Genomic DNA, 13,141 nt, shown 5'->3' with positions numbered 1-13,141 from the left:
ATGTGTGTAACTGTGACTCTGACTGTGACTATGACTGTGTGTGTGAGTGTGTGGGTGAGTGTGTGTGTGCTGGTGTGCTTGTGTGTGTGGCACAGCCGTTGAAAATTGAAATGATGCTGCTGCTGCTGCTGTGGCAAATGAAGAGGCAAATTCTGATGACGCCGGCGGTGGCAGTTGATCAAATTGACCGCTAAACGCGTCCATGTTGCGTGCCCCTTCCCCCTCCCCCTCCCCTGCCACCATCTCTCCCTTCCCCTGCAGCAATGTACTGTCAATGGCACTGGCAGTACAAATAATTGTTGTTGTTAGCACAAATAATTGTATTAAATTGCATATAAAATATTCAATTTTGTGTAATGTTGTCAATCTCCTAGTTGTTGTTGTTTTTGTTGTTGTTGCAGCTTGAAGCGTTTGTTTGGTTTTTGCTTTTGCCTTTGTTGTTGTTGTTGTTTTAATGCGCGTTGTTGTTGCATTTAAACGCATTTTGCAATTGTGAATTCCTGCGTGGAATTTGCCTTAACTAAAACACATTTCACTAACTGCATTGAGCTTGTTTATTCCGCAATTTGCACTTGTTATTTGTTTTTCTTTTTTAAATTTATTGTTTGTTGTTTTAGATTTGTTTTTTTCTTGTTAAGTATTATTGCTGTATTGATATTGGTTAGTTATGCGCTGTTAATTGCATTTGTTTGGTTTTCTCATTATCATTTCAATTATGCCCACTGTCAGTTATTGCATTAAATATTTAGTTTAACTATTTGATTTTATTGTACACTTTTTAATTGAATTAATTCCGTTGGTGCAGTTTTTGTATGTCACGGCCTAAAAGTATGCAATAATAATATTTTCACTTTTAAACTGTTATAATATATCATTTTATATGCAATCATAATTTATGCATCTAATTTAGTATGCCATTTGCATTTCAAATTGTATGCACTGTCACGAAATTAATTAGGCTTATTTTCAATTTACATTTAAGGTTTAATTATGTGTTTGAATTTTAAAATTTTTTTAATTTGAATAATTTTCTTAGAGCAGTTTTATTTTTGCAATGATAATTTACATTTACAAACTGTTGTAATCAAACAAATCCTTTTATACGCCACAGCCTAAGAGTATGCAATGATAATTGACCAATTAAATGCCTCCGCTTAAAAGTAGGCAATGCATTGTTCAATGCGCTCTTCATGCAATTAACTGCAATAATTGTTAACAAATCTATTACTTATTTAATAAAACTCAGTTAAAGCGAGTATGAGTTTTTATAGTCCCGTGTAAGCTATAATAATTTAGTCACGCATTGCAGGAAACATTTACGAGCCCATAAACCCACATTTCAAGCTGACTACCATTTTTTTGTATGCTGTTCTATATGTAAAAATTACGCCCGTTATGACAGAGTATTAAATCTTCGACAAACAGAATTTTGTTTGCTTTTGTTAGTGCCCCAAATAACGGTTGTAGGTGCAACAGAACAGACATGTGTTCGACTCAATATGACAGCTAAACCTCTTTTGCATAAACTACTTTTTTGGCAGCTTTTTATTACCGCCTATACAAGAATTTATGTACAATGTATGGTTGCCATTACTAGGGCAACACAAAAATTAATAAAACATTGTTGTTATTTTGTTGCATTCATAATGAATCTTCTACATTCGCTAGTATACAGATTTGTTTGGATTATCAAAGTCAACATACTGTCCATTCAATCAGAAACTGAATGTATAATATATGCAAATAAAAATGTAAATTAACGCCATAAAGGAATGAAAAAAAAAATTTTTTTAAAATACGTTGCGTATGCGTAACGTAATTCAATTTGCTTTTTGTATCCAGTTACATACGCGATTTAAGTATCTGGAAGATACAATTTCACTAGTAGCACACAATTTACTTTCATTTTTTTTTGCATTAAACCACAAAAAGCTACGCCCTCGATTTTTACCAATTTTCTAAAAGCGTTTGAAACTTTTCTTCAATTTTTTAACAGCACAAGTTTTTCACATGACAACTTGAATATTATTTATATTTATAATATATATTTTACTTCCATTGCATGGCTACAAAAATTAGCATTTCATGCACATTCGAATGATTTAACGTATTACACGCAATTTTTGTTTGATTTAAACTCGTTTCGTAGCAGACTTTTAGAATAGACGTTAGATGGTTAGACGGTTATTAGATTCTCTTGGTTTCTTGGGTTCGTTCTACCGTTCTACATTTGAGAAACGTCAACACGCCGTTACACTTCGTTTATGACTGTCCTTCTGACGGCATCCAAAATCAGTATATTGTTGAATTTGAATTGTTGTTGACTCTTAGCCGAACACGTCAAAATAACGAAATCTCTGCCTCGTTTGTACACTCGGATTTACTTGGAGAAATTTGATGCGAACGAAGCTTTTTTCGTTGAGTTTTGTTGAGTTTCGGAGTTAGCAATTTAGTTAGGGGTAGGTTTAGGTCGAAAAGTCGGTTAAGCAGTGCTGCTCAAGCGGTTTAAGGGGTTGCAAGGGTGAATTGTGCTTTCAAACAAACAGTTTTCAGCCAGCAAAATATTCAATATTATATTTTTCTAGTATTTATATGATTTTTGCAAATATATAAATTTTTTAGAATTATAATTTTAATTAAAATATTTTTATAAGTTACAATAATTTGGACTTTTAAATTTTCTGCTTTTGGTTCAGTTCAATGCATTAATTTTCCATTTTTGTAGATATAAAAAATTATATAATAACTATTTTCATTGCAAATTTTCGATGGAGTAATATTAATTTTCAAAGTCAACTGCTTAAGTTATATTTTGAACTGTTTTAAGTCGTTGTATGACAGTTTTAAAAGCTAATAATAAGTTAGACAAGAATTCTTGTATTCAAGAGAGTATGCCAGTTTTATATATTTATAATTATAAGTAACACACAAAATTTCTTATACGTATGACACTTTACTTGCAGCAGCCAAACGTTCATAAATGGCGCCACTTCTGCGTTGTATACCATATATTAATATGTATGCATATTAACATTCAGAAGCCGCAGCAAAACGTTCATAGATGGCGCCACCTTTTGCTTGTATACCCCAGAGTAAACTGTATTCTCAGAGCTCCAACAAGCTGCTGCTCTCTCTCTCTCTCACTCTCTCTGAATCTGTGTTGTGTCTGGTGTCCTTATCAGCAGAAACGCTTGGATGCTGGTCGGGAGCAGACGTCCTTCGTCTATAATTTTCGAACTGTTTTAAACGTCGCACTACAATTTAAATAAAGAAGTTCAGCTGCAAATAGTTTAAAGTGCGAAAACGTGAAAAATTGAAGTTTTTTTCTGGCCCAGCTTTCAATACATACACACACACAAAGGCAGAGTAAAGTGCTTTTCACATAAAGCAATCAAGATGATGTGCTTTGCTTTTTGTTATAATCGAGACAATGGACAAAGGACAAAGGACAATTGAAGCCTGCTAATGAATACCTAAAGTATACACACACACAAACACACACACACACATTTATACATTTGCATGTGTATGTGCCAAAGTTGTTTTAGGTCAAACAAAAGCTAAGCTAAAATCATAAAATATAATAAAATGAAATAAAACACGGCAATAAAAAGTAATGCATAAAAAATTAAGAAAAGCTGCACTTGACTTGGTAATATTAATGAAATTAATAATGCACATGAATTTCAATTAATGCGCTGAGTTTGCTGCCAACAAAATTAAGCAACACTTAAAAATTTGAGACGCGTAAGTAATTAATTATGCCAAGTGTGTGAGTATCTAGCATAAATGTGTGTGTGTGTGTTAGTGAGTGTGAGTGTGTATAGTTGTAGCTACATAAATAATATATGCGACTAACTACCTACCTACCTATCTACTTACCTTTCTCCTTCCTTTGCTCTGTATGTTTTTCTGCACACCTGTTTCTGTATCGCTTGAAAAATGTCACACGGCAAATGTCTGCTTGTTATCAGATGCTTCAGCTGTCAGTACCCTTTCCTCCCTGCCTCCTCTCTTTCTACTCAGCCTCCCCAGTCACCCCTTTGCTCCTCAGTCTCCTCTTCTTCAGCTTCTTCTTCTCGCGCTGAGTTTTCTTGCTAATTGTGCGGATGCGTTGTCTTCTGTGGTTCCTTTTCAAGTGCCTCCCTCGTTTGCTGTTGTTGTTGCTACTATTCTTGGCACTGACATTGTTGTTGTTCAACTAATTGTTCACACAACAACAGCAGCAACATGGCATACTTTTAGCAGTCACTGTCTAAGCATGCTCCAGGCGATTCATACTTATTTAGAATGACCTTAGTGCAATACGCAAACAACAACAGGTGGATGAATGAATACCAAACCCATTCGAACAGACAGACAGACAGACGGACAGACAGACAGCGCGTCCTTAACTAGTTACTCTTATTGTTACACTTCGCATTTGCATCCTTTTGTTAGCGAAAACACACATTTCTACAGGGTATTCAGGTGAAAAAAGTTGAATAATAAGAAATCTGTGGTGTGAAACGCAAAAGTAATTGGTTTGATCAGCTTCAAACTTTCATAACTTTGCCAAAACTGGACCAATTTTCAAATGGAATGTCATTTTGATCATTATTTGTCTTCTAATTTAATTCTGCATTTAAAAATAATTAACTTTGAAAAATTTTTGTTTTCGATTTTTTTATGAAAAAGTCATGTACTCCCCCCTTTGACTTTTTTTGAAAAATATTTTTTTCAAAATTTTAAATCTTTAGTTTTTACTTAAAATCAATTCCTGGTGCTCAAATTAGTATAAAACAACACTTTAAATTTGATTCTGAGAACTTTCATTTTCATGTTAAAAATCATTAGAAATCTAACCAAAAATTTGACTTGTAAAGCAGTCAGTCCACGGATATTCCAGATTTCAAATTGTCATAACTTTGTCAAAACTTTACCGATTTTCATGCGGAATATCATTTTGATCATTATTTGGACTCTTTATTTATTCTGCATTTAAAAATAATGAACTTAAACAAATTTTTTATTTTCGATTTTTTTCGAAAAAGTCATGTACTCCCCCCTTTGACTTTTTCGAAAAATTATTTTTTTCAAAATTTGAAATCTTGAGTTTTCACTTTTAATCAACTCCTGGTGGTCAAATTATTATAAAACAACACTTTAAATTTGATTCTGAGAGGTTTAATTTTCTTGTCAAAAATCATCTGAAAACTGACTAAAAATTTGACTTGTAAAGCAGTCAGTCCACGGATACGTCAGATTTCGAATTGTCATAACTTTGTCAAATCTTTACCGATCTTCACGCGGAATATCATTTTGATCATTATTTGGCCTCTAATTTAATTCTGCATTTAAAAATAATTAGCCTTAACAAATTTTTTATTTTCGATTTTATTCCGAAAAGTCATGTACTCCCCCCTTTGACTTTTTCGAAAAAATATTTTTTTTCAAAATTTTTAATCTTGAGTTTTCACTTTTAATCAACTCCTGGTGCTCAAATTAGTATAAAACAACACTTTAAATTTGATTCTGAGAGGTCTTATTTTCTTGTAAAAAATCATGTCAAAATTAAGAAAAATTATGACTTGTAAATTGTTAGATCCAAAGTCTGATCTACTTGAAATTGTTATAACTTGGGCAAAACTTAATCGATTTTAAAGCGAAATGTCATTTTGCTCATGGTTTGGCCTTTAAATTCATTCTGCATTTAAACTTAGTTCATTTTGTTGAACAAAAATTTTGACTCTAGATCTTCGTTTTGATTTTAAGGCAAAGAGACAATAAGGATTTTGAAAAATGAAATTTTTAAATCTCAAGCTTTCAATTTTAATCAACTTCTTATAACATTAAATGTTATTTTTCCGCAGCTTATTCGACGTTGATGAGCTGCTCTTGGGATTGGAATTGTCACTGGAATTGTGATTGGTCTATAAATACCGCACAGAGAGATTATCTGACGTCGACGTCCATGTGGTTGTATTTGTAATGCCGTCACGTCGCAGCGGTGGTGTTGGCACCACACGACGCAAGCACTCGGTGGGGAATCTGAGGAGGGCGCATCCGGCATCGGGTGCCACGTGGAATGTGCAGGTGGTGCGTGGCAAGATGTCCTCCAAGTGCTTGTGGCACGCCTGTCGCGCCCTGATCCTCGGCCTCACCTTGATGCTGGTGGGTGCGGGCATGGCCACCCTGGGCTACTACGCGGATCATCTGTCGATGGGCTCCGAGTTGCGGGGAAATGTCACGGTGCGGGTGAAGAACGACCTCAAGGGTTTCCACCTGAACAACTTCTCTTATGTGGGACCCATTGTCATGGGCTTCGGTGGCTTTATTGTGGTCGCCTCCTGTGTGATGACCTTCGAGGCACGAGACTCGGCCGCCAAAGTGGTACCTGCTCGTCTTCGTGCCGGCGGTGGCAGCTGCAACAAATCATCGGCTCGACACGGCAGCAATCAAGGCAGCTCCGCCTCCCAAAGGCGTGGCATGGGTAAGTGGCTGAATTGGCTCTAATAAATCACATATTTTTAATGCATTTAATCACTTCATTGACATTGAAAATAACATAATAATTTATTTAAATTTAATAATAATAATGATAATAATGATTAATTACTTCTAATACGAACATAATTTCATTAGCATTACAAAATACTTCTTATTTTCTGTACCCTTATATGGTTCTAGAATTTTTGAATTAATTTATGAATTTTATCATATTATTTTATACTAAATAAATTATTACAAATGCTTATGATAATCACTTTTCATTCAAATTATTAAGTGCACAAGAAAAAATGTTCATTACTTTTCATTAGCAGGCATTTTTCCAATGTTAATGAAATTTTTGTATTTTTATCATTTTACTATCATTTTATTAAAGTTTTGATAGCTTCAGCTTTCTACAAAATAAATAATTACATATGCTAATAATTATCACTTTTTATTAAAATTTTTTAATGCAAAACAAAAAATTTTCATTACTTTTAAATTTTTTATTAAAACTAAAACTTATTTTATTACCAGTAATTTTTCAATGTTAATAAAAGTTTTGGATTTATATCAATTTGGTATCATCCCATAGAATTTTTAGAAGCTTAATTTTATTACGGAACAAATTATTAAAAATACTAATGATAAACAGTTTTCATTCAAATGATGTCATATTAATTTCACTATAATGTATTTTGTAGTTTAAATTAGAACTCATTTTATTAGCAGTCCTTTTTCTATATTAATAAAATTATTTCATTATGAGTACCAAGTATTTTTACTAGCAGTAATTTGTACAATGTTACATCATTATCATTATTATTTTTTTTTTTAATAATAATACTCTAGATTCTAGGGTCTAGAATTAAATGTACAAAAATATGACTGATTATGCCCTGTATTTCCTTTTTTTTAGGTGCACAGTATCAGTCTACGCGTTGGGATCAACACTTTGGCGTCTTTCGCTCCTCACCTGGCGATGCACATCAGCAGCTGCAGGCGGTGACAGGTGCAACAGGTGAACAGCAACTGCAGCAACAACAACCCTTCGATCGGGAAGCCCTCACCGCGGAGCTCATCAAGTTCTCCAGGTCACTCAGGTACTTAACGAAGGAATACCGCTGTAGAGTTCAAATTAGAGATGACAGTTGTAGAGTCCATATTTTAATAAGAGTTGGAAAATGCAATGTTCATTTAGAGTACCTCATTGAAAATAACAGACTAGAGTTGACACCAGCATGAAATTTTGTAGCTTGGCAGGTATATTCCTAGCATGATTATTATTATAATAATAATTATTAGAGATTTATCTTGCAGAGTTTATATAATATATTGAGAGTTGAATAAATTAGAGACCCGATATTAAACATAAGATATAACAATTAAAGGAGGCACATTGAAAATAAGACATATTATATTAGCAGTTGAAGAACTCATCTCTAATATTAGAGACTTCTTGTCAAGCATCTCATTAGAGATGTGAATTGGAAAGTTCCAAAGTAAGAGATGACAGTTAAAAAAATTGGAAAGTTAGTGTCTAATATTAGTGATGACAATTGGGAATTGTCTAGAAGAGATGACTCTAATTTTAGAGATGTTAAAGGAATAGATAATTTATAGCATGGGTTTTAGAGATGACAGTTAAGAGTTTTAGAGATGGCAAAGGAATAGATAATTTTTAGAGATGACAGTTAGGAGAGATCTATCTATGATATTAGTGGCGCATTTGTAATATTCTGATATTATTATCATTTTCTGATATATTAAGAGAGATCTATCTATGATATTAGAGGTGAATTTGTAATTTTCTGATATTATTATCATTTTTTGATATATTAACATATATATACCTTTAATATGAGAGATAAACTTCTGTAGCATATCATTAGAGATGACAGTTGAGAGAGGTGCATCATTAACATCTTCTTAGAGATGACAGTTATATTGATTTATTTGCCTTCGATTCCATTGCATATTGTAAATTTTGGCATACTCATAGAATTGGCTGCAACTTTCTCAAAGATCTCGCTCTCTCGCTCATACACACGCTCTTGTTTACTCGCTCTTTATCTCATTCTCATTCTCTGTCTCTTTTACGCTCACGCTTTGTTTTTGCATTTGTTGAACCATTAGCGCATCTACACGCTTCTCGCCACAGTCACAGCTGCGTCGTCCAACACTGTCCACTGTCCAACACTACACCGGTTCGGTGCCCAACTTGTCCACCATCCCAACAAATTTCAATTCCAATTCCAATTCATCTGAATGCAACAACGACATTAATCCATGCAATCTGTTCTCGTCGCACCTTAACAATAACAACACAACGCTGGAATTACAACAACAACAACTGTGCTGCAAACGTCATCATCATCATCGACATCATCATCATCATCATCAACATCATCAACACTCTCATCATCCACACAAACAACGCAAACAACAACAATTATTTTTGTCGAGCAGTAGCGTTCGTCGCGTTCGCAACACAGCTGTGGCACGACCTGGAGGAGGCGGAGGAACTGCGCATGGAGGTGGCGGTGGTACCACCTCTCGGGGTGCATCCAATACACGCATCATTAGCAACTCCTCCAGTTTAATACAGCGTGCCACACGTGAATATGCCACCTGCACCTTGTTGCAACCGCCGTCAGCGGCCGCGAGTCGCGTTTATTGGCACGCCTCATCCTTTGACGCCGGCATGGGCGGCAATTTGAGCGGGGGCGTGGCACACAGTGGCAGCGAGAAACGCGCCGAGCGCAACAAACGCTCCGACACGGCAAAGCGGCACGTGCTCGCACGTCAGCGTCCCATCGAGCAGGAGGAGGCGGCTCGGGATCGAGAGAGAGATCGGGAGAGAGATAGAGATCGGGAGCGAGAACGTTGCAGTCCGCTGGGGCATAGGCGGTAAGTATTGCAGAGGCGCACACAGTACTGCCAATGACACCAGCTTCAATTCTTTCATACTCTTTCGCTCGTTTATCAACACTGCATGTTTTACTTGTTTGCAGCACTAAAGCACATGACAGAAAGCTTTGAAAGCACATTAAAGCACATGACAGAAAGCTTTGAAAGCACATTAAAGCATATTGCGATCGTTACACTCTTTTGAATATTTATCTATATTTTACATTTTATATACTCTTACAAATTTCGAAGATTTAAGGTTGACTTAAGAGTTTATTTTGAGCTTTGAAAGCACATTAAAATCGTTACACTTTTATAATACTTATTTAATATTAAATTGTATATACTTTTATTAAATTTGAAGATTTAAGCTTAAGTTCAGAGTTTATTTTTAAGCTTTGAAAGCACATTAAAGCACATTGAAATCGTTACACTCTTCTTAATACCTAACTATTTTAAATTTGATATACTTTTATTAAATTTGAAGATTCAAGCTTGAGTTAAGAGTTTATTTCTAAGCTTTAAAAGCACATTAAAGAACATTGACATCGTTACACTTTTAATAATTTTTGTATTTTCTTTTTTATTTTTTATCATAGTATATAAAATCTCAGCTTTGGTTAAGAATAACGCTTTGAGCTTTTAAAGCACATTAAAGCACACTTATCCTAAGACTTGCACTCTTTGCTCTTTGTAAATCTTTTTACATAATAATTAATTTTTTTTATCCATTAACTTTATTCTTCTGAAAGTTGATCTTCAATTTTTTTTATTTTCGCTTTCTTAAAACTTTTTACATATAATAATTTCTAAAAAATGAAGTAGGAAATATATCTTTGAAAATACTTAACTCAATTATAATTCGATTTGTGCTTTGAGCTTTCAAACCACATTAAAGCTTTGCACTTTGAAGTTTTAAAGCACATGTATAAATTTTCTATAGATTAATTGCCCAAAAACTTGATATTGAAAAATTGTCATTCTTTTCTTGTTTGAATCTTTGTTTTAATGAACTTTTTAAACAGATTAATTGCTGAAAAGTTTTACAAAGAATTTAATACTGTTTCTATGCTGTATTTAAATGTACTTTAATCTATGTTTAATCATTGAATTTAATGAACTTTTTCAAATGACGTAGTGAATGTTTAATCATTGAATTTAATGAACTTTTTCAAATGACGTAGTGAATGTTTAATCATTGAATTTAATGAACTTTTTCAAATGACGTACTTTGACCTAAATATGTACGTATATTTGCAGAAACTCGACAATGTCGGACTCGTCGTATAGCGGCCGCTGGACGGCGCGTTGTGCCTCGGTGGCGAGTCGCACCTCGAGCATTGATTCGCGGCGGGTGCAGGTGGATCTGCACAGTCCGGAAGTGATGCCCAAGTCAATATTACGCTCACCCAAACGCTACAGTTCCGGTCCCTCGGCAACGCCATCCGTTGAGAAGGAGTTCCGGTAAGTGAAGCACTCAAATGCTATTATTATACAAATATATATGTAGAAACTGACACTGTCACAATGTCCTTGAGCAGCAGCCAATTGTCGGTGTGCTCGGAGCCGCCACCGCCAATGCGTCAATTGTCGGGACAGTCGAGCATGGAGCCGGCTGTGCCGGAGGAGAGCATCGAAATAATCGATGAGCGTCACGTCAACGCCGAGTGCAACGTCTCCTACACTGAGATAACGCAACTGGAGCACCACAAAAGCAACCTGCCACCAAAGAAACCACGTCCTGACTTCTTGCCACTCGGCAGTAGTGCAGATCAACCTCAATTGACACAAAATCAAAAGGTATGTCCTGACTAAAATGTATTTTAGTATTTTTGAATTTTTTTTTTTACACCAGTGGTATTTACTTTATATGTTTTGATGTATATTGGTATTTATTAGCTATACATAAAACTGTTTGTCCTGACTGACTGACTGATGATTTGTGTGCAGCCCAAACAGTAAGACAAAGAAGGCTGAAATTTTGACACAACATAGCTGAGACACATTCATTGTGCAATAAGACGGCATTTTTATATGTAAAATTTAAATTTTAGCTAAAAGTTTTTACTATAAGACTGTCTAGTTTTAGAAATATTAAAAAATATTATGAAATTAATTTAACTTTAATACATTGTAAAAAATTCTTGGGAATTTTTTGCAAAAATTTGACAAAGCGATTAACTAAATATGTAATTTTTGATTTTAGATTTTGGATTTATATTTTTTGCAACAAGTTTATTCATATGAGTTTTGTTTATTAAGTATGTATTGTAATTACGGGCTCTATAGAAGCAACAGTTCCAGACAGTTCTACAGACCCAAGCCGGGCATAGCCAATGAAAGGGATGACTCCGTGTTCTATATACGCTCCTTGGAGCGAGGTGCCAGCTCCACAAGTGGCGATGATCACATGTACGACTCCTTGAGGGTCATCAATGAACGACGCTCCACTTTGCTCAAAGCGGATTCTCAGAGTTCTCTTGGATCTGCCGAGCGTAAGTTGAGCAGTTTTTCACTCAAAATGCCGGATATAACGGAGCGAGAGAATTCTATAGACATAGAGGATCCTCCCAGAACGGAGACAGCAACTAATGCAAAAAAACAGGAGGAAGAAGTAAGAGAAGTAGTAAAAGAAGAAGTTTAAATACCCTGTAGATAATACAAGTGTATGGAATATTTAGTAACCAAATGCCAACGACAGTTACTTTAAAACAGATCGATAAGCTTAATTGCAGGTGCTACTTTTCTATATAATTTTATATACTTATATTTATTTAAATAAATAAACCATTTTTATAAATCATATAAAATTTTAAAAACATTGTAAATTTAAAGTTTTTATTAAAAATAAATTATTATTTTAATTAAGAACTAAAGTTAATTTTTGAAATCAAGAATATTGGTCATACAAATTTATATTTTATTTATTTTATTAATTTTAAAATTGTTTTTTTTTTATTTTTTTTTTTTATATAAAACTAGATAATGTGTTTGGATTTGCAACAAAGCCGTGCAGTTAAGCGAATTATACAGTATTCAAAAACTTGCAAAATTGGTACACCGAATTTGAATTTAGGTTTACAAAATATATATAGAATATATATAGTATACCATCTAAATACGATCTCAAAGTCTATTTACTTCTCCGAATCGTTAACTGTGTTGCCCTAGGCATTAATCAATGTATTGAAAAAACGACAGCAACTATTTTATATATTTATGTGTTTTAAAAACGTAGTCTTCCTATCGTTAAATTTTCTAATTATTGTTGAAACTACCAAATTGAAATAATAACTATCAAATGTTACCATTTTCCATAAATACTAAAGCGAGCTTTTAACAATTAAGTGCTCTCAAATTCCAATTTCGACTTGATCCCCAACAAAACTGTTTAAAACTTTCCAAATTGTACATAATAATCCAAAAAAAAAAAAAAAAAAAATGAATACAATCAGCTTACAAGCGAAGACTGATGTTCGTAATATGATAATGTTCTAGATTTGATGAATTGTGTGCGATATAAGAAGAGTTCTAATTAAATATACATATATTTAATTAAATGTGTCAATTTTGTTCAAAGACAATGAAAAGCAATACGAAACTGTAATTACTTATAGAGAGGAAGCCACAATTATAATATTATGTTTATACTTAAAACAACTCAATTCTAAAATAATCTTGGTTTGCAAACAATAATTAATAAGTTCACAAATGGCAAAATATTGATAATCATATAAAGAATTATACACATAAATATGTA

The 13,141-nt window shown here is 33.9% G+C and overlaps 1 protein-coding gene across 2 annotated transcripts; it reads left to right on the top strand.

Annotated features, from left to right (window-relative positions):
• Positions 1 to 5,970: 5,970 nt before the first annotated feature.
• LOC117788059 lies at positions 5,971 to 12,114 on the top strand. Of its 2 annotated transcripts, none has more exons than XM_034626718.1 (6): positions 5,971 to 6,472; positions 7,391 to 7,574; positions 8,941 to 9,381; positions 10,642 to 10,845; positions 10,923 to 11,177; positions 11,662 to 12,114. In XM_034626718.1, the coding sequence occupies exons 1-6, from the start codon at positions 5,971 to 5,973 to the stop codon at positions 12,023 to 12,025; spliced, it is 1,950 nt and encodes a 649-aa protein (XP_034482609.1). In that variant the 3' UTR covers positions 12,026 to 12,114. The 2 variants fall into 2 exon arrangements, with proteins under 2 accessions (XP_034482609.1, XP_034482608.1); XM_034626717.1 differs by having other exon boundaries at positions 8,608 to 9,381.
• The last annotated feature ends 1,027 nt before the right edge of the window (positions 12,115 to 13,141 follow it).

The sequence above is a fragment of the Drosophila innubila genome, assembly GCF_004354385.1.
Source record: "Drosophila innubila isolate TH190305 chromosome 3L unlocalized genomic scaffold, UK_Dinn_1.0 0_D_3L, whole genome shotgun sequence".
Lineage (NCBI taxonomy): Eukaryota > Metazoa > Arthropoda > Insecta > Diptera > Drosophilidae > Drosophila > Drosophila innubila.
This window is presented reverse-complemented; position numbering and strand designations above follow the sequence as displayed.